At 43.5% G+C, this 24,913-nt stretch overlaps 1 protein-coding gene across 5 annotated transcripts in view; it reads left to right on the top strand.

The window, feature by feature from the left end:
• Positions 1-323: 323 nt before the first annotated feature.
• Positions 324-24,913, top strand: part of hs2st1b (heparan sulfate 2-O-sulfotransferase 1b) — a 72,493-nt gene continuing 47,903 nt past the window's right edge. For all 5 annotated transcript variants that reach the window (XR_005051916.1, XR_005051917.1, XR_005051915.1 and 2 more), the window contains exon 1: positions 324-1,013. Coding sequence is in view for 1 of the 5 variants with exons in the window: in XM_036978904.1 (XP_036834799.1) it covers positions 890-1,013 (124 nt within the window). In the remaining 4 variants the exon portion in view is untranslated. The remainder of the gene's footprint in view (positions 1,014-24,913) is intronic.

Genomic DNA, 24,913 nt, shown 5'->3' with positions numbered 1-24,913 from the left:
GATATAAACATTGAGTTGTTATTTTACCTGAAATGCACAAGGTCCTCTACTCCGCCAATTAATCCACACATAAAACGGTCAACCTAATCGTTTCTAGTCATCTCTCTTCCTTCCAGGCTTTTTCTTCTCTTTACTTTATATTATGATTGGCAACTTTCATAACTTAGGTGCATTACCGAAACTGACCTCGATCATCTTTCAGTCACCCACGTGCCTATAACCAATGAGGAGATGAGATGAGCTTCTATAAACCAATGAGGAGATGGGAGAGGCAGGACTTGCAGTGCAATCTGCGTCAGATATAGGAATGACTTCTATGCATACACTTGTTGGCGCACACAAGTAGTGTGGTGCAATAATTGAATAACATAGATTTCTAAATTGATTTTGCAATGCAAGAGGTGTAGTCAGCCTGTTACTATAATGTTCCTTCTTAATTGGCTTGTTAACGTTATAGAAAATGGTTTATTGTATAGATATGGCAACTAATCTCCTGCTGTGAAAAAAATGTTTTGCTCGTTTTCTGTCCTTTTTGGCGGTGCGGGTTTTGCGTGATCATTCCCATGAAATGCCCTATCCTGGCAACCCTGCTTGAAAGCGCGCTGTGTGTTTAGCAGGCTGCTTTTCACCGGAGCACGGATGAAACTACGGACGGAGCAGAGAGAATTTGGACCGCGAAGAGAACAAGACCCAACGTTGAACTGATTTGATAAGTGTCAGATATTAAATTAGTGGGTAGTATTAGTTAGTTTTTTAATCCCTTGATAAGTGAACGCTAGTCTCGGACATTCCCATCGTTTGCGTGCATTGATGAACACAAGACTTGACTTCACCCTGTCTCTTATGAATATTGAATTCGCGGTATGAATTGTTTGCATCTGATAGTTTGATGGGGCTTTTAAGGATTATGATGCCTCCCAAGTTACAGCTTTTGTCTATGTTGGTTTTTGGAGTGTCGATGCTCTTCATTGAAAACCAAATCCAGAAATTGGAGGAGTCGCGGGCAAAACTGGGTAAGCATTTGAACGTTGTTGTGCACACGATATTTTATAAAATATCAACATTAGTTACGTGCTAAGTGTTTGTAAACATTGTGTTTGGAGAATTACAATCATCGATTTTAGATTGGAAAGCTATCTTGGGGTTTTTGGGTAACGTTTAACTAGCTTAAGATAGCTTTCCAGCCAAGAGTGCAGTTTTGCATTCTAATCGAGCTAGCTTGCAGCTGGTTACCTAAAGGCAACTCAGTAGCTAGTTGACTGGCTACAATTTATCCCCTGTTTCCACATTTAGCTGATGTTTTCCAACAACAAACTAGTTAACTTAATACTTTTAAGTATTTACCAGAAGATACCCGAACCTACCGTTACGCTTTTTTTTACACTGAGCTGCACTAGGGTCAGAACGTAATCATGGTTTCATTAACACAAGAGATCAACATAGCAAATTGGGAGTGATGAACCAATGGAAGACCATCCAATTTCAATGACAGAAGGGGCGGGGGGCATTGGGTGATGCTAATATGGGTGAGGGACATGGCAGGATCAAAGTTGGGGAAAGATTAACTTTAGGAAAATTGCATTGCTATTGACCATTTGAAGTTCACTAGTTTCCAGTAACTGTAGTTTCCAGTAACTATAGTTTCCAGGCCATACTGGATTTACTATTGATACATAGCACTACCAAGCTGTTGCTAGAACCAACATGAGGGTGATGCAAACGTGGCTATACAAATTTACGTGGAAAAGGATCTCGGCCTTCAGACGCGATGGAGTCGGAAAACATACCTCAATGCAGAGATGTGATATGCCACTGTACTCCAAATTGTAACTTTATCCACACTGATACATAGACAAGATTGAAATACTGCTAGTTTTCCTTGAAAAATTCCCTTTTTGTCATTATGCTAGCTAGCATTAGGTGGCTACTGCTAGCTAGCATGAGGTGGCTACTGCTAGCTAGCATGAGGTGGCTACTGCTAGCTAGCATGAGGTGGCTACTGCTAGCTAGCATGAGGTGGCTACTGCTAGCTAGCATGAAGATGAAAGTTGCTGTTTCCCGGGTAAAAATGTGCAGTGTTTCAATCTTCTCGTTACAGCTGCATTGTAACTCAGTTGGCTGGAAATCTGGGTCGTCTTGTTCAAATCAAGCTAAAGAGAGCAGGAATGGCTCTCATATCTATGCGTGAAGGGTTTTGATTTGAAGAAGCTAGCTGTCACAGCTATAGCTGTGTTGATATGTTGTTTCCCATTCCCTTAGAGGCAATTCTGCATAGGTCTGATCCAAAAGATTTCCCCTTCCAACAAATAGAATGTCAGGTTATCGTTTCACCTGGGTATGATACTGCTGCAGAGAGAACACGCCCTTATCCACATGGACAGGGCCGCTGTGGAGAGGGTCAAAAGTTTGGACATCACCGAGGACCTGTAACGGTCCCCTTCACACCGACAGCATGGTGATGAATGCTCAAAGCCTTGTTGAAGAAATTAGTCTTGGCCTCCCAATACCCTCCCTCACAAACTTACACAGATGCACCGTTGAGAGCATCCTGTCGGGCTGTATTACCGCATGGTACAGCAATTGCACCGCCTGAAACCGCCTTAAGGGTGGTGCGGTCAGCCAGACTCCTCATCGGGGGCACAATGCCCTCCAGGACATCTATAGCAGCCAGTGTCATAGGAAGGTCAAGAAGATCTTCAAGGATCTCAGCCACCCGAGCCACGGCCTGTTCACCCCGCTACCATCTAGAAGATCATCAAGGACCTCAGCCACCCGAGCCACGGCCTGTTCACCCCGCTACCATCTAGAAGATCATCAAGGACCTCAGCCACCCGAGCCACAGCCTGTTCACCCCGCTACCATCTAGAAGATCATCAAGGACCTCAGCCACCTGAGCCACGGCCTGTTCACCCCGCTACCATCTAGAAGATCATCAAGGACCTCAGCCACCCGAGCCACAGCCTCTGTTCACCCCGCTACCATCTAGAAGATCATCAAGGACCTCAGCCACCCGAGCCACGGCCTGTTCACCCCGCTACCATCTAGAAGATCATCAAGGACCTCAGCCACCCGAGCCACAGCCTGTTCACCCCGCTACCATCTAGAAGATCATCAAGGACCTCAGCCACCCGAGCCACGGCCTGTTCACCCCGCTACCATCTAGAAGGCGGAGACAGTACAGGTGCATCAAATCCAGGATCAAGAGACCTCTATCTCCAGGCCATCAGACTAGCCAGGCCTCCGCCCAGTACCCTGCCCTGAACCTTATTTTATTGCGCTTTATTTACCTGGGCAGGTTGGTTAATAAGAACAAATTCTTATTTACAATGACGGCCAAACCCAGACGACGCTGGGCCAATTTGTGCGCCGCCCCTATGGGACTCCCAATCACTGGCCGCCCGGTTGTGATAGAGCCTGGAATCGAACCAGGGTCTGTAGTGACGCCTCTATCACTGAGATACAGTCCCTTAGACCGTTGTGCCATTCTGGAGCCCAGAACCTTAGACTCTACCCTTCCACCGCCCGGTACTGTACCCTGCCACCGCCCGGTACTGTACCCTGCCACCGCCCGGCACTGTACCCTGCCACCGCCCGGCACTGTACCCTGCCACCGCCCGGCACTGTACCCTGCCACCGCCCGGCACTGTACCCTGCCACCGCCCGGCACTGTACCCTGCCACCGCCCGGCACTGTACCCTGCCACCGCCCGGCACTGTACCCTGCCACCGCCCGGTACTCTACCCTACTGCTGCTCTATGTGCATAGAATCATTGAACACTGATCACTTTTAATGTTTACACACTGTTCTACACACTTTATATCTATATACTGTATTCTACACATGGCTCATCCAGTATAACTAACTACTGCTTGATATACACACATTTTCTATTCACATTCGGTGTATATACACACCATTCACACATATTATATTCTGGACTCTGGTAATTTCCTGCAATTCTATCCCTCTTGCCATGGGGTTTTGTACTGTGTATTTAAATACGATATTCTTGACATGGCTCCAAACCATCTCTACTACTGTACATGCCATTCTTAGTATCTCTACTGCTGTACATACCATTCTTAGTATCTCTACTGCTGTAATACCATTCTTAGTATCTCTACTGCTGTACAGTATCTCTACTACTGTACATACCATTCTTAGTATATATTTGTAAATTAATCCCGTGTTGATAGTGTCTTCAGAATGTATTCATACCCCTCGACTTATTCCACATCTTGTGTTACAGCCTGAATTCAAAATGGATTAATGACATTTTCTCTTTTTCCCAGCAACACAAAATACCCCATAATGACAAAGTGAAAACATGTTTATAGACATTTTGTAGAAGCACTTCTAACATTGACTACAGCTGTGAGTCTTTCTGGGTAAATCTCTTCAGTGCTTCCCACACCAGGATCGTTCAACATTTGCCCATTATTCCTTTCAAATTGGTTGTTGATCAAAAGCTAGAGAAACTATTTTCAGGTCTTGCCATATATTTTAAAATAGATTTAAGCCAAAACGGTAACTCGCTCACTCAGGAACATTCAGTGTCTTCTTGGTAAGCAACTCCAGTGTATATTTGACCTTGTGTTTTAGGTTATTGTCTTGCTGAAAGGTGACTTAGTCTCCCAGTGTCTGTTGGAAGGCAGACTCAACTAGGTTTTCTAGGATTTTGCCTGTGCTTAGCTCCCTTCCATTCTTTTTATTTTTTTTATTTTTTTTTATCCTGAAAAACTCCCCAGTCCTTAATGATTACAACCTTCCACTTAACATGATGCAGCCACCACTATGCTTGAAGATCTGGATAGTGGTACTCGGTAATGTGTTGGATTGGATTTGCCCCAAACATAAGGCTTTGTATTCAGGACATAAAGTTTATTTCTTTGGCACATTTTCAGCAGTGTTACTTTCGTGCCTTGTTGCAAACAGGATGCATGTTTTGGAATATAAAAAAAAAAAAATTCAGTACAGGCTTCCTCCTTTTCACTCTGTCAATTAAGTTAGCATTGTGGTGTAACTACAATGTTGACCAATCCATTAAACTCTTAACTGTTTTCAAGTCACCATTGTCCTCATGGTAAAATCTCTGAGCAGTTTCCTTCCTGTCCGGCAACTGAGTTAGGAAGGACGCCTGTATCTTTGTAGTGACTGGGTGTATTCATACACCATCCAAAGTATAATTCACAACTTCACCGGGCTCAAAGGGATATTCAATGTCTGCTTTACATTATTTTTTTACCCATCTACTAATCTGTGCACTTCTTTGCGAGGTGTTGAAAAACCTCCCTGGTCTTTGTTTGAAATTCACTGCTCGCCTGAGGGACCTTTAAAATTATCTGTATGTGTGGGGTACAGAGGTGAGGTAGTCATTCAACAGCCATGTTAAACTATTATTGGACTTAGAATGAGTCCATGCAACTTGGTACGTGACTTGTTAAGCACATTTTTACTCCTGAACTTTTATTTAGGCTTACCATAACAAAGGAACTGAATACTTATTGATTCAGACATTTCAGTTTGACATTTTTTTAAATTAATTTCTTTCTCGTTAGGAGGTAGTAACACAACATCTCACTGCACCCTCTATAACATCTGCTAAACTGTGTACGCGACCAATAAACTACTTGTTTTGATCATGTCTTGTCAGTTGTCTGCGAAGGCTAAGCCACAACCATCCCAAAGGATAATCTTTCCTGTTCCTCTGAAGCGGGGTAGAGACAGAGCTGCTAGTCTAGACTAGCCATAGCCGTCATGCTCCCCTTTGGCGTTATTTCATGTTGTAAGTTACATATATATTTTTTTTAAATAAGGGAGGGTGTGTGTGTGTGTGTGTGTGTGTTTGTGTGTATAAATGTAACAAACAATCGAGTATATCATGACTAATGAACCAATGAATAATGAACAGAAAGCATGTTTTTATTCCGGTCTAATTTGTATTTGTCACAAGCTTCCTAAACAACAGGTGTAGACTTAACAGTGAAGTCTTTAACTTTTCCCAACAAAACAACCAACAAAACAACAAACAACAACAACAACAACAACAAGGTTAAAAAAGATACAATAATATAAATAGTGACCCGAGGAATAAGTGCACAGCTTTCAGTCATGTTCTGAATGTTCATTATGGATGAGATTGGGGGATCTGAAATCCAATAATACTGTAATTAATGGGATTAAATGTGGACGGCTGCTGTATCTGGAGAGGTGAAAGGTGACGAACGAGCACCAATGGGGGAATAATCCCTATCGTGCTGACAGTCTGTCACTATGGCCCAGTCTCTGACACATCAATGACTGCGTCCCAAATCACACCCTATTTCCTAATATAGTGCACTACTTTTGACCAGGGACCCCCTAGATATTTCAAACTCTGAATAGGGGTAAACTGTACAGATACTTTTACATATAGTTCTACTATGCAGGCTACCAATACAAATGGATGTTTACATTTAAAAAAATAGATTTATCTTTTTTATATGCATTTTGCTGCACAGTGACAAGTAGGTCACGCTAGTTCATGGTGTGAAACGCATTGGACCTACCATGAGCAGCTTCCTTGTGGTACTGCATATAATACATGCAGTACCACTAATACATTGCCATTAAGGCTATTGTTAAGGCCCTCCACACCAGGAAGCTGCTGACACAACCCTGGAAACAAAGAGGATTAGAATAATTGTTACTAGGTAGACAAGAAGAAGAAGCAGCAGCTTAGCCAGACCTTTATCCTCTTGTTGTCCACGTCCCTGCTGATCGTGCAACAGATTGACGTTGGGGGTAGCAGTACTTCATAAGGGGGGGGGGGGGGGGGGGTTATTCTGTCCGCAGGGACTGGTTGAGGGCAGTGTCCAAGGATTAAGTTTGAGTGGGATAGATGGTAGTAAGTAGGGCTGGGACGATACCTCAAGTTTCTGCTCTGATGGGGGTCCTGGGCTATTTGGAGGGAGAAAGAAGAGCAGGATGTCCATTTTGTGTTTGAGTAGACAATTACAGTGGCATTACCCATCATGCCAATGGGTCAACCCTTTTGACCAGATGTGATTTATCCTTTCTGATTTGAACAGGACTCATCTGCCCAGCGACGTTTGTAGAGTGCATTTTGCCATGTGCACGATTGATCATTAGCCCCTCTTTTGTTGCTGTCTTTTAACAGTTTTTTTTGAATGTATACAGATGACACAGTGGCCATTTACCTAGGATACATGGCTGAATTCACAAGATCAACAATATATATATATATTTGAATATGTCTTAAGTCTGGTATGTGAGCTGCAATGGGTTTTATACTTGGCAACGTTACTTAAAAAAACATTTGTATTCTAAATGTCATTGTAAAACTGAACCTAATGGGGATGTTTCCTTCGTGTCCTCAATGCATTTCCCCACTTCTTTCCACTGCAACATTAGCAAGGGCTCTCGTTGTGGAGTGGATTTTCTTGGTACCCTGGCAAGTCTCCTTGGCAAAGTGGGCTTCACGGAAGAGAAGAAAGGAGTGAGAAGGGGGGGGGGGGGGGGGAGGGGGAGAAGGTGGAGCGATTCGACAGACGCCCCTCACACGGTTCAGTAAAGCCCTGTTCTTTTCTGGGCCTGGTTTTCATGTCTGTTCAATTTGGATCTCTGCTCAGCAACCGTATCACGAAGACTGCAACTTTTCAGTTGAACCTGATTGGAGCCATTTTGTATCTTCATGGATGGTTGGAATCCCAGCAAAAATGCTCTCTGATTTCTTGTTTTAAGTGGTGCTGAGACAGAGGGAACTTTTTAATGTTTTTGTTCCATATATTTAAAACATTAAATTTTTCTGTATTTTTTTTGAATTGTTTTAACTGTTCTAGGGTTAGGCTATTATTGCTGCACGACGAAGTTATCTCTGCGAATCATTGTAATGTTTGTGTCAATTAATCCTGTAAGGGATGGGTTGTCAACTGGCGATTAGACACGGAAATAAAATACAAATTCATCAAATAATAATTGTACAAACCTTATCTGTTGTCCTACAACTTGCCAGCCCCAAAATAAGGTTTTGTTTCTGTGTAACTGATTTTTAATGATTCATGTTTTTGCTCACTCTGTAACCAATCGTCCGAGCCCACTGGAGTAAGTTTGGTTTGTGATTGGCAGCACATCCATTATGATACTGGTTAGCTGAGTGATGAATGAAGGTGTGTGTGTGTGTGTGATTAATACGACTGCAGCAGGACTATAGTCTTTCTGACTGTCAATATTCATCTTTTTATCAGGAGGCTGGCTTTTGTGTTAATCAGCAGTGCTTTGATAAACGAGCTGCCGGTCAAACTGCCAATGTAGTGGTGAGGAGAGCGATGCCAGGCCACACATTCTACTTCGACAGGACTTCTTATTCTGCTGCTGTGGGCACACTACCAAACTGGCACACCACGATGAGAGTTCAGGTTTGATTTCTTCCTCTCAGCCTTGTGCAGTTTAGACTGGATGGACGGATGGACGGACGGACGGACAGGCAGAGACCGACCGAGACAGACGGCGAGTGGAGGATGGTCATCATTCTCTTTTTAGAAACCAATGACTCCGGTCTTATTGTAGATTTTAGGGTGTTTTGTCAAGTAACAAAGCCTAACACTTCCCCTTTCTAGGCAGATATGAGTAATTCATCTAAACTAGAGTGGAAGTGAGTGCATGAGCACTATGGAAGACATGGTACCCTAAATAATGAGTCCCTGATGGAAAAGAAAGGAAGAGTGAATGCCTCTTCGCCCTGTCTCAGCTGAAGGCATGCTGATTCCTGTCTCAAACACTCTGCATGGCCCCGAATGCCTCCTCTCCCTGTCTCAGCTGACTTCTTCCTGACTAACTCTGTATGTCCATGTACACATTCACTATCCCTCAATTAGGAATGTGACACATTTTTTTTTTCTTAACGTTTAATCTATTTTTTTTATTTAGTATTTTTAAATCTGGTTTTCTTGTAAAATGATAAATGATTGCATTCCACATGAATTCACAATGCTGCTGGTGTAACGGATGTGAAACGGCTAGCTTAGTTAGCGGTGGTGCTGGTGTAACGGATGTGAAACGGCTAGCTTAGTTAGCGGTGGTGCTGGTGTAACGGATGTGAAACGGCTAGCTTAGTTAGCGGTGGTGCTGGTGTAACGGATGTGAAATGGCTAGCTTAGTTAGCGGTGGTGCTGGTGTAACGGATGTGTAACGGCTAGCTTAATTAGCGGTGGTGCTGGTGTAACGGATGTGTAACGGCTAGCTTAATTAGCGGTGGTGCTGGTGTAACGGATGTGAAACGGCTAGCTTAGTTAGCGGTGCAGCGCTAAATAGCGTTTCAATCTGTGACGTCACTTGCTCTGAGACCTTGAAGTAGTGGTTCCCCTTGCTCTGCAAGGGCCGCGGCTTTTGTGGAGCGATGGGTAACGATGCTTCGTAGGTGACTGTTGTTGATGTGTGCAGAGGGTCCCTGGTTCGCGCCCGGGTATGGGCGAGGGGACGGTCTAAAGTTATACTGTTACACTGCTAGCAACAATATGGGTCTCATGGTGCATCCCGTTCAGATGGTTGCACATTGCACCTGTACTACCATTTGACTCACAATGCTGTGTATTTTCTCCATGCACTTCCTATCGCTGAGTCTACCATTTGAAATTACACAACCCAGGCCTTTTATAGCCTATTATCTTGTTGGGCTATAACACAGAAAGTTATGTTTTGTGATAACTGCCCAAGTGATTTTAATTTTGTGGAGGCAAACATTTTCTTGATAAGGTTCCCAATTTTAGTTTAAACGTTCACACCCCTACCTTCCATCTCAATCTCAGCTGGGTGTCCCCATTCACTATCCCTCAATCTCAGCTGGGTGTCCCCATTCACTATCCCTGCTGGGTGTCCCCATTCACTATCCCTCAATCTCAGCTCGGCGTCCACATTCCATTACGTCATCAGCAACTTGACTGATTTTAATGTTGTATAATAGGCTAGTCATTGAGTGGTGAAACGGGCTACGTGGCAGATTCTGCAGGCGTTTCATCTGAGATATCCTTCTAACCTGTTTTTTATTTAATTTATTTATTTTTATTCAAAACTATTTTTTTTGGGGGGGGGGACTTTAATAAGATACATGAGTAGTTCTGCTTGATAATGCTTAGGCATGGATCTCTGAGTGTATGTTTCTCTGAATGCATTCGAATTTCGTCTGGTGAATTCCTTTTATAGTTTGGGCCTTTAAAAAAAAAATTAAAATAGTTTAGTAATTTGTCAAATGTATCTATAATTAATCATGCCCTTGCAGCCAGGCTACCGTACTGAATTAATTACCTATCACACTCCAGACAGTCCAATTCACGATCAGGACTCTCGACTAGGAGCGCCACGACTGTGATTCTGAACTTGTTCCACTTCCTGCTATTACTGGTGGGGAACAACAAAACGGTTTGTGCTCCAACATGACCCGGGACAGGACAGCTATATTGATCCAGAGAAGAGGGAAGTGATGGTGGTGATAAGGAGAGGGAGATCATAGAGATTACAGTGGCCTTCTCTTTCACTGGCTGACATCCGATCGCATCGCTTCTACAGGGCTACCCTGTGTCTGTTCGCTTCTACAGGGCTACCCTGTGTCTGTTCGCTTCTACAGGGCTACCCTGTGTCTGTTCGCTTCTACAGGGCTACCCTGTGTCTGTTCGCTTCTACAGGGCTACCCTGTCTGTTCGCTTCTACAGGGCTACCCTGTGTCTGTTCGCTTCTACAGGGCTACCCTGTGTCTGTTCGCTTCTACAGGGCTACCCTGTGTCTGTTCGCTTCTACAGGGCTACCCTGTGTCTGTTCGCTTCTACAGGGCTACCCTGTGTCTGTTCGCTTCTACAGGGCTACCCTGTGTCTGTTCGCTTCTACAGGGCTACCCTGTGTCTGTTCGCTTCTACAGGGCTGCCCTGTGTCTGTTTGCTTCTACAGGGCTGCCCTGTGTCTGTTCGCTTCTACAGGGCTACCCTGTGTCTGTTCGCTTCTACAGGGCTACCCTGTGTCTGTTCGCTTCTACAGGGCTACCCTGTGTCTGTTCGCTTCTACAGGGCTACCCTGTGTCTGTTCGCTTCTACAGGGCTACCCTGTGTCTGTTCGCTTCTACAGGGCTACCCTGTGTCTGTTCGCTTCTACAGGGCTACCCTGTGTCTGTTTGCTTCTACAGGGCTGCCCTGTGTCTGTTTGCTTCTACAGGGCTGCCCTGTGTCTGTTTGCTTCTACAGGGCTACCCTGTGTCTGTTTGCTTCTACAGGGCTACCCTGTGTCTGTTTGCTTCTACAGGGCTGCCCTGTGTCTGTTTGCTTCTACAGGGCTACCCTGTGTCTGTTCGCTTCTACAGGGCTACCCTGTGTCTGTTCGCTTCTACGGGGCTACCGTATCTGTCTGCCTAGTTCTGTGTGCTGCCTTGAGCTTCAATTCTTTATTTCGGGTTACTTTGCTAAAATACTCTCAGAAAATCTTTAAAAAAAAAAAAATCCTTTCTGAGCTTTGGAGGATGGTATTTTAGATATGGGCAGATCCTTGTAAAAGGACGCATGAGCATCAACATGTGAAGTCAACTCTGGTGTCAAATGAAACCGAAGAGTCAATTTAAGGCATACATTTCTCAACCATTTTCTATCCTAAATGTGAGTAAGTCTTTGATTCTTGGGTCAAACTAATGGAAAAGGGGTCTTTTTAGAAAACGTCTACTAGTAAACAGTCTTAAAGGGTATTGGAAATACATCAACACACCATTTTGAAGTAAAGACCCCTGACAACTATTTTGGTTCGGACCAGCCTTGATTTGGCCCAAACAGACTTCTAGATTTGGTTCAGTCCAGATCTGAACCAATCATAGATATTTGGAGAGCACAATATGTTACAGGCGAGCACAGTAACGTATAGTTCATTACAGAGTGGAGTACCACACGAGTTGAGTACACTAATATTCTGAACTATACTGTACTTTAATGTCTAAACTTGTGAATGATCTAGGATTGGTTCAGATTTGGTCCTGACTAACCCAATTTGATCTTGCTTGGGGGCGGAGCTCATTAAAATAATAGAATAATAACCGAATATGCGATTAACCACTTATTTCCACAGACTGGTCATGTGGAGTGTAGTCTCTGTTGTTTAATTAGTACATAGTTAAAACCTGCATTTCAAGATGGGATCCAGCCTAAGTCACTAGAAATTAGCCTTTTTAAAGCTGATATGAATAAAGATGTATTTTTTGCGTGTTTCAATCACCTTTTTTGGACCTCACCAGTTTCTCTGAGGGTCATAAGCAAACAAGGAAAATGCTTCTTGTGGCTGGTGATTTTAATGCAGGGAAACTGAAATCTGTTTCACCTCATTTTATTATTACCTCGTACCCCCCTGCACATCGACTAGGTACTGCTACTCCCCGTATATTGCCAAGTTAATTTTAAAGTTGTAATTGCTATTCATGATTTACTGTGTAGTTATTCCTCAATGCACTTTTCAAAAAAAAAATTTTTTTTTTTTTTTTAAATCTGCGTTGTTGTAAAAGGACCTATAAAATAAGCCTTTCTCAATTAGTCTTCACCTGTTGTTTATGAAGCGTGTGACGAATAGGACTTGATTAGCTTCTGCTCGTCTTGTGTTAGGGGCCGATTGTGCTACACCTAAACAGATGGTGGGATGTCTTGGTCCACAGGGGAAAGTCTTGGTTCATTTCATGATGTAGCCTCATAGGGGGGGGGGGGGGGGGGGAGTCTGCGTTTTCCAGTTGAAGACATAGTAGGGGGCATGTGCTGTAGCACCAGCCTGTCCAAAGCCCCATTTCCCCAAAGCATTGCATCGTGGGCACATCTCTATAACTGATGATTTTTCCTGCAAAGGATTAGACTAAATGTAAATCTCTCTCTCTTTCTCTCTCTCTGCTTATTTTACCCATTGTGATATTGCTGTTTGGTACCCCGCTCTCTCTCTCTCTCTCTCATGCTTATTTTACCCACTGTGATATTGCTGTTTGGTACCCCTCTCTCTCTCTCTCTCTCTCTGCTTATTTTACCCACTGTGATATTGCTGTTTGGTACCCCTCTCACTCTCTCTCTCTCTCTCTCTCTCATGCTTATTTTACCCACTGTGATATTGCTGTTTGGTACCTGTCGCTTTGTTTCAAGCGTAACATCAGCTGCTGCCGGATGATTTGTCCTTTATCTCCCACTGAGGTGGGCGGCCTAGTGGAAACAGAACCATTACACTCTTTGCTAAACTTAAGAAATGCACACCTTTTTTGGGGGTTTGATTTGACTAAGAATTACAAAAAATAAAACATTTTTTTTAGGAAGAACAAAGCCGCAATGGATTTGTCATTGAGGCTAGGTTACTGAAATTAGCGTGGAAAATGCTGATGTCTGTTGTTGACGTCCCAGTTTTTCTTACCAATTTGAGTGAGCCAGTGAGTTGGACCGTAGATTCTACTTTTCTTAAAGCTTGGGCAGTAGCATCACTAAGCCAAAGCCTATTGGATTGAACACAAATCTGCTATGGTGAACCACTGAGGTGGTTACTGAAAGTACTCTATCTGGGACGCAGCAAGTAAAATATGTTTGTGACAGCTGCTCAAATGATTTACGAGGTTGTGATTGGCCGTACCTCTATTTATGCCATCTGCTCTGTCTGTAGAACAGCATGGGAGCCTGCATACACCACATTATCCCATCTGCTCTGCCTGTCTGTAGAACAGCATGGGAGCCTGCATACACCACATTATCTCATCTGCTCTGTCTGTAGAACAGCATGGGAGCATGGCCTGCATACACCACATTATCTCATCTGCTCTGTCTGTAGAACAGCATGGGAGCATGGCCTGCATACACCACATTATCCCATCTGCTCTGTCTGTCTGTAGAACAGCATGGGAGCCTGCATACACCACATTATCCCATCTGCTCTGTCTGTAGAACAGCATGGGAGCCTGCATACACCACATTATCCCATCTGCTCTGTCTGTAGAACAGCATGGGAGCCTGCATACACCACATTATCCCATCTGCTCTGTCTGTCTGTAGAACAGCATGGGAGCATGGCCTGCATACACCACATTATCCCATCCGCTCTGTCTGTAGAACAGCATGGGAGCCTGCTTACACCACATTATCCCATCTGCTCTGTCTGTAGAACAGCATGGGAGCCTGCGTACACCACATTATCCCATCTGCTCTGTCTGTAGAACAGCATGGGAGCATGGCCTGCATACACCACATTATCCAAATTGTAATGTCACTGTGTGTGGTGCAAATACTGGTTCTCCAATGTACTAGGAAAATATATGAAAGTTTTCATATATAATAATTAATGTAAGATCCGTGGGTGTGCCTTGAATCTTTTTTGCACAAATCTCCCATTGTCATCATCAGTCTGCAGCAATAGATGTGTATTCAATTAGTGTACGAGCACACACAGTAGTCTAGCTCCAGGAAAACATCAAACTGTAGGTCAATGTTATGAGACTGACAACATCATTAATTAAAACACCTGTTTTTAGTTATAGATTTGGCTGCGACGGATAATTTTATCATTTGAAGCATGCGGCTTGAATTGATTAGTCCTATTAATCGTCATTATATCAATACAATGTGTCCTAGCTCCTAGTGTCCCAAATGACACCCTATTCCCGTTGTAGTGCACGAAGTCCATAGGGTTCTGGTCAAAAGTAGTGCACTATGTAGGGATTAGGGTGCCATTTGGGATACATTCAGGTCTACTTGTTTCACTTGCTATTGTCTTGTTGGGTTTGTGATTCATATGCTATGCTGCAGATATTTAACGGGGGGGGGGGAGAGGGCGAGTTAAGGAGGGAGGGAGAAATGAAATCAAATACTTTCTCTCTTTAGCAGCGCCTTGTAGTGATAAATAATTCAGGGAGAAGTCCATGGGGGACGTTGTTAAAAGTGAACTCATCTCTGACAATAAGATGCAGTTCCCTACCTGTTGGTGTAGGCTACAGTAAGCAGAGGTAGGCTATAGGACCTTACGGTACGATATTATCACGATACTTCGGCGCCGATATGATTTGTCGCGATTGGTGATTTATTTGATGTTCCAATTATATTGCTCCCTATATAAATATAACGTCTGCTGCAGAGAGACGAGAGAGCGTGACGAAACGAGCTTTGATCAATCCAGGAAATAAGGTCTGAAAAGATGACGAACAAGCGAGAGGGTGAAATCGAGACTTGGAGTCAAATATCGATATACCAAAAAATAAATATTGATTTTTTTTTTTTTTTTTTCCCCCCCCAATTCTGCTAAGTGTTTATAGTCTTGGGATGTAATATCTGAAATAATACTATTCATTTCAACTGGATCTTATCAGTACATTTTCTTACAAAATGGTATTTAAATCCCTCCTATGTTTTTTTTAAAATCACACTATTTGAGTGTATGGAAGCCATATTTTCCGCCAGCTGTCCCTATGTTGAGCAGGTGTGTAAAATCTCCCTTCCATGCAGGGTTTCTCCAATCTGTTCGCTGTCCGTACATTCTGTACCTCCCCAAGATGGCGCTCCATCTCTCCCAGGTGAACCTGCCATCTGATTTATCACCTGGATCCATTTGCCCCTTGAATATACATTCAACTTTCAAGACCGTTGTTGCGATCTTGGTCATGGTAACCTGACCGTGACGTTGGATCAAGATTGAAATTCCACCGACGGAATGCACTGCTTCCATTTCTTCATTCCGAACTGTAAGATAGCTTATTTTTAATTTTTTTTGCTCGCTGTACTTGTCAATAACTAACTTGTAATGTGTTAATTTTCCACATACGGTAAATAGAAAATTGGCTATAGTTAAACTGAACAAGTTGTCAGATATACAGTGCTTTGCGAAAGTATTCGGGCCCCCTTGAACTTTGCACTATGTGTTCTTGTAATTTTATATGAGCTAGCTAGCCAGTTAGACAGCTGACAAGCTAGCAAAGAACCAAAACATTGTCTAAAATATAGCTTTAATCGCTCAGACAAACCGGTAGGATGGTCAACCTGTATGCCTGCTGACAGAACTTAGCATCTCTGAACAGTGTTGGCAGTCATTCTCTTTTGTGTAATCATACCGTAAAGCCCATGTCGTCAGCCACTCAGCCTTGTTAAAATACCCCAAACCAGAAGGTGGTGGTAGTGTTTGGTAATGCATGTCTGTGTGTGGTGTTTCGCTTATGGTCTAGATTCCAATGCTAGCTTTCTTGCTATTTTGTAGAAAGTGATGGTTGACACTAGCCAGATGGCCACAGCTAGATAACTACCTAGCAAGATGACAAAATATATTTAATTCCCTCTCCATAATCCCATAGCGCCAGTCCATAGCCAAATGTTTGGCTATGCGAGTGTGCCATCGTGCGCTATCGTGCATACATTTATTTTGCTCCCCCACACCAAACGCGATCATGACACGCAGGTTAAAATATCAAAACAAACTCTGAACCAATGACATTAATCTGGGGACAGGTCGAAAAATCATTAAACATGTATGGCAATTTAGCTAGTTAGCTTGCACTTGCTAGCTAATGTTAATTTGGCCGTTTAGCTAGCTTGCTGTTGCTAGCTCATGCTAATTTGTCCTGGGATATAAACATTGCGTTATTTTACCTGAAATGCACAAGGACCTCTACTCCAACAATTAATCCACACACAAAACGGCCAACCGAATCGTTTCTAGTCATCTCTCCTCCCAGGCTTTTTCATCGTTTAACTTATGTTGATCGCATCTAAAATGTCATTGTATTACCACGATGACCGGCAAAACAGTTCGTCTTTCAGTCACCCACGTGGGTATAACCAATGAGATGGCACGTGGGTACCTGCTTCTATAAACCAATGAGGAGATGGGAGAGGCAGGGCTTGCAGCGCGATCTGCGTCTGAAACAGGAAGGAGTTCTATTTTAGCGCTTGGCATCGTAGATGCTCGTTGGCGCAATAATTGAATAACAAGGAGTTCTAAATGTATTTTGCGACGCACGCTAGCTAGCCAGTGGCGTGTGTTTTTATTAGGGATCCCCAGCAGTTACTCTTCTTGCGGTCCAAACACATCAAGACACTTACTGTACATAAAAAATACAAATAAAACAGTACATCATAACTTTGCTCCACCACTACAGATCTACTACACAAAATGCACGATACCACCATAGAATAATGTGTGTGTGTGTGTGTGTGTGTGTGTGTGTGTATACCTTAAATCTGATTCTACTGCTTGCATCAGTTACCTGATGTTGAATAGAGTTCCATGTAGTCATGGCTCTCTGTAGTACTGTGGAATAGAGTTCCATGTAGTCATGGCTCTCTGTAGTACTGTGGAATAGAGTTCCATGTAGTCATGGCTCTATGTAGTACTGTGGAATAGAGTTCCATGGAGCCATGGTTCTATGTAGTACTGTGTGCCTCCCATTGTTTGTTCTGGAATTGGGGACTGTGAAGAGACCTCTGGTGGTATGTCTTGGGGGGTATGCATGGCGTACCTGAGCTGTGTGCCAGTAGTTCAGCTTGGTGCATTCAACATGTCAATACGTCTCACAAATGCAAGTAGTGATGAAGTCCATCTCTTCAATATGAGCCAGGAGAGACTGACATGCGTATTATTGTTAGCTTTCTGTGTGTATCCAAGGCCAGCTGTGCTGCCCTGTTATGAGCCAAAAAGTCCCTCTTTGTGGCACACGACTGAACAGTAGTCCAGGTGCAACAAAACAAGGACCTGCCTTGTTGATAGTGTTAAGAAGGTAGAAACTAGGGCCTGTAGGACCTGCCTTGTTGACAGTGTTGCTAAGAAGGTAGAAACTAGGATCTGCCTTGTTGATAGTGTTTTTAAGAAGGTAGAAACTAGGGCCTGCCTTGTTGATAGTGCTGTTAAGAAGGTAGAAACTAGGGCCTGTAGGACCTGCCTTGTTGATAGTGCTGTTAAGAAGGTAGAAACTAGGGCCTGTAGGACCTGCCTTGTTGATAGTGTTAAGAGGGTAGAGCAGCTCTTTATTATGGACAGACTTCTCCCCATCTTAGCTACTGTTGTATCAATATGTTTTGACCATGACAGTTTACAATCCAGGGTTACTCCAAGCAGTTTAGGTACCTCAACTTGCTCAATTTACACATTATTCATTCATATTTTTATTTATGGGTTAGGGTTTAGTGAATGATTTGTCCCAAATAGAACTTTTTGAAATATTTAGGATTCACTTATTCTTTGCCACCCATTCTGAAACAGCTGAAGCAGCTGACTCAAAGCCGGCAAAGATTTGAAAAAAGTAAGCAGACCCTGGGGAATTCCTGATTCTACCTGGATTATGTTCCTAACGACCTGTGTGCTGTTAGACAGGTGGTTAGTAAAGATCTTTAGCCACAATATTTTATTTTTATGTTACTAGTCAGTTAAGAACAAATTCTTATTTACAATGACTGCCTGGGAACAGTGGGTTAACTGCCTTGTTCAGGGGCAGAACGACAGATTTTTACCTTGTCAGCTCGGGGATTCGATCTAGCAACCTTTCGGTTACTGGCCCAACGCTCTAACCACTAGGCTACCTCTTACAAACTCAGCCAACTGAACATTTTAGCAAAAGTCTATCTAACTGGCTAGCTAAGTCTCTCCACACAGCTTGTCCATTTCATGAAACCTTCATAAATAATTGTTTTTAATTAGATTTTTCCAACATGCCAATGTTTAGAAATCTGCCTTTTTGGCTATGCACTCCCCCCAATGGGATATATATACACACACACACACACACACCAAAGTTTTTCATTTTTATTAAAGTTGTGATTTTGCGTGCAAATGTAACATCCATCACGCTGGAATCGCCCATAGATGGTTCCAAAATTCTGGTTAAAAAGGTACCGCAAACAGGAGGGACAACCTGGGCTTTGTCGTGTTCAGTTGCAAAGTGTTTTAAAACATTTGGTTGCAGTGTGACCTAATGAACACGTTTGATGAGACTGTGTTAGAGAATCAGTGTGGTTTAGTCAGCAACAGTTTCACTGGGGCACAACACATCCATACAGTACTAACAGAGTTTAGACCAAGAAACACATTTTCTCATCGAGTGAAAATAGACCCTCTCTGCAGGAGAGAGAGGGAGGTGACTTTTCTGAGCTATTCTCTCTGAGATTCCATTATCAAACGTTTCACTGACTGAATTCGCATGTCTGCTGCTGTTTTTGATTCCTGCCTGTCCTTGAACGCTATCAAGTATCAGAGGAATGAATGGGAGGTGAGTACACCTGAATGATTTATGATAAAACGGAGAGCATTTCAAGTTTAATAACATTTTTAGCTTGCCTTATCGGATATTGACAATCTTAATCAGCAGCACAAAAGGTGATCTTGAATAATGGTCATGTAAGCTAAGCATTGGCAGCCATGGGTAAAGGCCTAAATGCCATCTGTGCAGATGCTGTTTACATTAGCTCACTATTATTATGTGAGATTATTATTATTATGATGGATTATTCTCCCGAGTGCCTCAGCGCTCTTAAGGAACTGCATCTCGGTGCTAGAGGCGTCACTACAGACACCCTGGTTCGAATCCAGGCTGTAGCACAACCGGCCGTGATTGGGAGTCCCATAGGGCGGCGCACAATTGGCCCAATGTTGTCCGGGTTTAGCCTGTGTAGGCTGTCATTGTAAATAAGAATTTAACTGACTTGCCTCGTTAAATAAAGATAAAATAAAATGTAGATTTATAAAACAGTCTCTCCTCTCTTGGTCTCTGTGTGTCTCTCCACATGGGTGGCAGACCTCTCTCCCTTCCAAGTGGGTTGAGTGTAGACTTTTTGGCCCATTTCCACACTAATAGACAAAGACGCGGTTGTGTAGCTAAAGCTTTGTTCATGCAGCATTCATGAATGAGAAAGTTAAATGGACTTAGCTTGGTGAAATGTGGCCAATAGGAACGCAATAAAATATTATGAATGAAACTAAATGTGATCAGACTTGAATTGGTTGTATTTTTTTGTTTTGTTTTTGCACGTTCCCCCCCCCATTGTCAGTGCTGCTGAGGCCTAACCCCCCCCCCCCCCCCCCCATGGTCAGTGCTGCTGAAGCCTAACCCCCCCCCCCCCCCCATGGTCAGTGCTGCTGAAGCCTAACCCCCCCCCCCCCATGGTCAGTGCTGCTGAGGCCTAACCCCCCCCCCCCCCCCCCCCCCCCATGGTCAGTGCTGCTGAGGCCTAAACCTCACCCCCCCCATGGTCAGTGCTGCTGAGGCCTAACCCCCCCCCACATGGTCAGTGCTGCTGAGGCCTAACCCCCCCCCCCCCCCCCCCCATGGTCAGTGCTGCTGAGGCCTAACCCCCCCCCATGGTCAGTGCTGCTGAGGCCTAACCCCCCCCCCCATGGTCAGTGCTGCTGAGGCCTAACCCCCCCCCCCCATGGTCAGTGCTGCTGAGGCCTAACCCCCCCCCCCATGGTCAGTGCTGCTGAGGCCTAACCCCACCCCCCCATGGTCAGTGCTGCTGAAGCCTAACCCCCCCCCCCCCCCCCATGGTCAGTGCTGCTGAAGCCTAACCCCCCCCCATGGTCAGTGCTGCTGAAGCCTAACCCCCCCCCCCCCCCCCACATGGTCAGTGCTGCTGAGGCCTAACCCTCACCCCCCCATGGTCAGTGCTGCTGAGGCCTAATCCCCCCCCCCCCCCTCATGGTCAGTGCTGCTGAGGGCTAACCCCCCCCCCCCCTCATGGTCAGTGCTGCTGAGGGGTAACACCCCCCCCCCCCCCCCCCCCCCCCCCCCCCGCCCCCCATGGTCAGTGCTGCTGAGGCCTAACGAATGAATTACTATACAGTTCTGACAGAACTAGACAAACTATTGACCGTTCTGTCAAACCTGCCCTTTTTCCTCTGTCCGTAGATAAAGGCTATTTCTAGTGAAGTGTAACGTGGATGTTGGCTAACAGTGTTTTCCACAAGAACATAGAGTAAGTAGCCGGCCACACAGAGTAAGTAGCCGGCCACACAGAGTAAGTAGCCGGCCACACAGAGTAAGTAGCCGGCCACACAGAGTAAGTAGCCGGCCACACAGAGTAAGTAGCCGGCCACACAGAGTAAGTAGCCGGCCACACAGAGTAAGTAGCCATATATATATATATATATATATATATATATATATATATATATATATATATATATATATATATATATATATATATATATATATATATAAAAAACAACAACATTTGGATGTTGTAAGTCCACAACAACGCTTAAACCACATCAGGCGACCACCACCTTTGTGGTCTGGGAAAAATCAGGGTGTGGTTACCCTTTTATTTAAAGTGTGCACCTAGGGTGTTTTTGTAGTGAACATATGATGGTAGAGTTTACATAACAAATACCAGAGGTGGGCTGAATAGTGAAATCTGTACTTAAGTAAAAGTAACCCTCTTAAGAAACTACTCAAGTAAGAGTAAAAAATAAACATTTTGTTTTTACACCTTTTGGTATTATTTTGACAGCAAACGATAACAACTTAGTGCAATTTATTTTGTATTATTTATGCCCGCCAGCACCATCTTGCAGATGTCCTCCAGCACAGGTAGGCTGTACAGTTTCAATTACAGTCTTATTCAAAGTTGACTTAGAGTGGAACTGACAAGTGTTTTAACTACTTTGCAGATAAGAAACAGACAATCATAATATCAGTCAAACATGTCAAAGTCCCAGTTTTGTTACAAAACCAACTGAAAGGTTTTAAAAATAGATTCTATTTGCCTCAACATTTCATGACGTGCACTAAGGCATTGTTGACAGAATATATGGGTACAGTTTCATTCATGACTAATGTAATTCACCAATACATTTCTTGGTAGTGCAAAAGATATTGCTATCAGGTTGTCAGTCACAGCTGGCCTGGTACATGTGTTGCTGCCTCCATTCGGGATGCACTGTTTCAGTTCCAATGGCTCAATATTTTGGATAAAAACAGGACAAATGTAATTAGGGCTGACCAATGTCAGTACAGTCAAACTAGCAAAGGCAATGATCACAAGTCAGTCATAACGTGGCTAATAGTCTAGCGCATCTATTTCTGTAGCAAGCTAATAACACGGAGCCTAACGTTAGCTAGTTAGCTGCTAGGAGGATATCATGTCATTGGAGGAGTGGGGGAGTGATTGACTTTCCCCTCATATAGTTTTTTTGGGGTAGCTATACGGTACACAGCTAGAGATGCAGGTGGCATTTGGTTAGCTAGCGAGAACTTAAACAACTTATCTAGTTAGCCAGCCTAACCAGCTCTGCTAGGGTGAGTAAAATGGTCAGAATGAGGTGTTCTCTCATTTGTGTCTGGAAGTAGCAAGCTAGCCGATTTTAGCCAGTTAGTTTTGGGTGCTTAGTTGGGACATGAATGCGTTGTTTGTCAGGCAAGCTGCAGAAGGACAAGTAGGCTATGATTCCCCATCTTTTATCAGTGCAATTTTTGATGGCTCAAACTGAAACAGTTTGAGGGTTTATATAATGTTCCTTCGTTATATTTTAGCTCATCTTTCTCTGGCTAACATTAGTTGATGGATCTTTTTGTTGCATAACTGAGGGAGAGAGGGCCTACCCTTTTTTTTTCATGGTTGTTTGATCAATAGGACTGTAATGTTCCACTCCCAAGTGGTATTGACATATTTGCAGAAATCCTTCCAGGTGTATCTAACAAGATGCCCAGCGCTTAAAGGCAAGCTTCCTTCACCCTCTCTCCTCACCCGCAAAATATTAATTGCATCTCGTGCCCTACACTGGTCTGTTAATTATGACTGGCAACACGATTGTGTGTGTGTTGTCTTTCGTTATGATTAAACTATGCTGTTATGGAAAAATACAATTTGCCCGTAGCGTCTTTCCTATACAGATTTAAATTGCTGCTCTATTTCTATAAAAACATTTTGATTTCAAAGGTTTAAAAAGGAACAGTACTTTTTTTTTGGGGGGGGGGGGTTCGATCCGGTTTAGAAATGTATTTTGCTGGTCGGAACAGTGGAATGGAACAAACACATCATGGTTCTGTTCAGAACGAAACGATTGGGAAATCATTTCTATTCCAATCTTTGCTACGAACCCACAAACAAAAATCTTTATTAGGAGTGAAGACGTGCGCTTCTCTTCAAGAGCCGTGGTGGAGATGCGGTGTTTGACGGACAACTTTGAAAGCCAATGGATTTAAGAGTTTTGACAAGCTATTTTGAATACATTTCATTGGTCAAGGGGTCGTTAAACCTTAAAACAAAGAGAAACAATAGTATCGATTTCATGATTACATTTTTTAAATAATTTTATAACATTTTGATGGACAAGGCTTTCAAGTGATTTGGTCAAATGTAACAGAGTAAAAAGGAAGTTACTTCCTTCAGAAATGACTTGAGTAAGAGTACAAGTACAGCCCACAGAGTTCCTCCAGACAGTCCTAGTTCCTCCAGACAGTAACTATGACAGTACTGGTTCCTCCAGACAGTACTAATTCCTCCAGACAGTAACTATAGCAGTACTAATTCCTCCAGACAGTACACGTTCCTCCAGACAGTAACTATGACAGTACTGGTTCCTTCAGACAGTACTAATTCCTTCAGACAGTAACTATAGCAGTCCTAGTTCCTTCAGACAGTACTAGTTCCTCCAGACAGTACAGCCCACAGACAGTAACTAGAACAGTCCTAGTTCCTCCAGACAGTACTAGTTCCTCCAGACAGTACAGCCCACAGACAGTAACTAGAACAGTCCTAGTTCCTCCAGACAGTACTAGTTCCTCCAGACAGTACAGCCCACAGACAGTAACTAGAACAGTCCTAGTTCCTCCAGACAGTACTAGTTCCTCCAGACAGTACAGCCCACAGACAGTAACTATAACAGTACTAGTTCCTCCAGACAGTACTAGTTCCTCCAGGCAGTACAGCCCACAGACAGTAACTACAACAGTCCTAGTTCCTCCAGATTTGTACCGAAATACTATAACGTGTTAATCCCCACCAGACAAATACTGGATTGATAAATAATCATGATATCTCTTCTGCCAGGTCAGCATAGGTTACTTCGTGGTTTACATTTCATTGAGAAGGTTTTTGGGGAAGCCTGTCCATCTATCAGAGCAGTGTGCATTCTCATTTCATCTACATAAAGTTGCAGGAAATATGAATGACTGATGCATTCTGTTCATGTCTTATGATAAACTTTGGCAAATAATACATTTGGTTCATTCTCTACTAAGGTCAATATATATATATATATATATATATATATATATATTTTTAAATGTGTTATCCTGTTTTAATGCCTGGATTCCGCGAGGGGCCCCAATTATCGTATTTGAACCAGGATGAGTCTCTCCACTACCTATTGTTCCTACAGTGATGATTCACCAACGTCATCAAATTGTTTTAGTAATTCACCTGCAGATAATTGACAAAAAACGTAGGGCCTACCGTTTGCCTTTGCAAATTAAAGGAGCCAAATGAACGGCTATTTCATTGATGCAATTCGGTAGGCTACGTTGCCTGACAAATCACTCACTGTTTGGCAAGCCCCGACATCCTAGGATGGGAGCCAAGGAAATCCTTGGGTTTACGTGTCCTGATACAATACCATGGACATATAACCTCCAAACGAGCTTCAATGCCATACGACAATCCTAGTGCTCTTAAACGCTAGTAAAACTAAATGCATGCTCTTCAACCGATCGCTCTCCGCGCCCGCCCGCCTAGCATCACTACTCTGGACACGTCTTACTCTGAACGCTTCTGACTTAGAATATGTGGACAACTATGCATACTTGGGTGTCTGGCTAGACTGTAAACTCTCTTTCCAGACTCATATTAAACATCTCCCATCCAAAATTAAATCTAGATTCAGCTTCCTATTTCGCAACAAAGCCTTCCTCACTCATGCTGCCTAACATACCCTTGTAAAACTGACCATCCTACCGATCCTTGA

This window comes from Oncorhynchus mykiss, chromosome 5 (assembly GCF_013265735.2).
Source record: "Oncorhynchus mykiss isolate Arlee chromosome 5, USDA_OmykA_1.1, whole genome shotgun sequence".
NCBI classification, from domain to species: Eukaryota; Metazoa; Chordata; class Actinopteri; order Salmoniformes; family Salmonidae; genus Oncorhynchus; species Oncorhynchus mykiss.
This window is presented reverse-complemented; position numbering and strand designations above follow the sequence as displayed.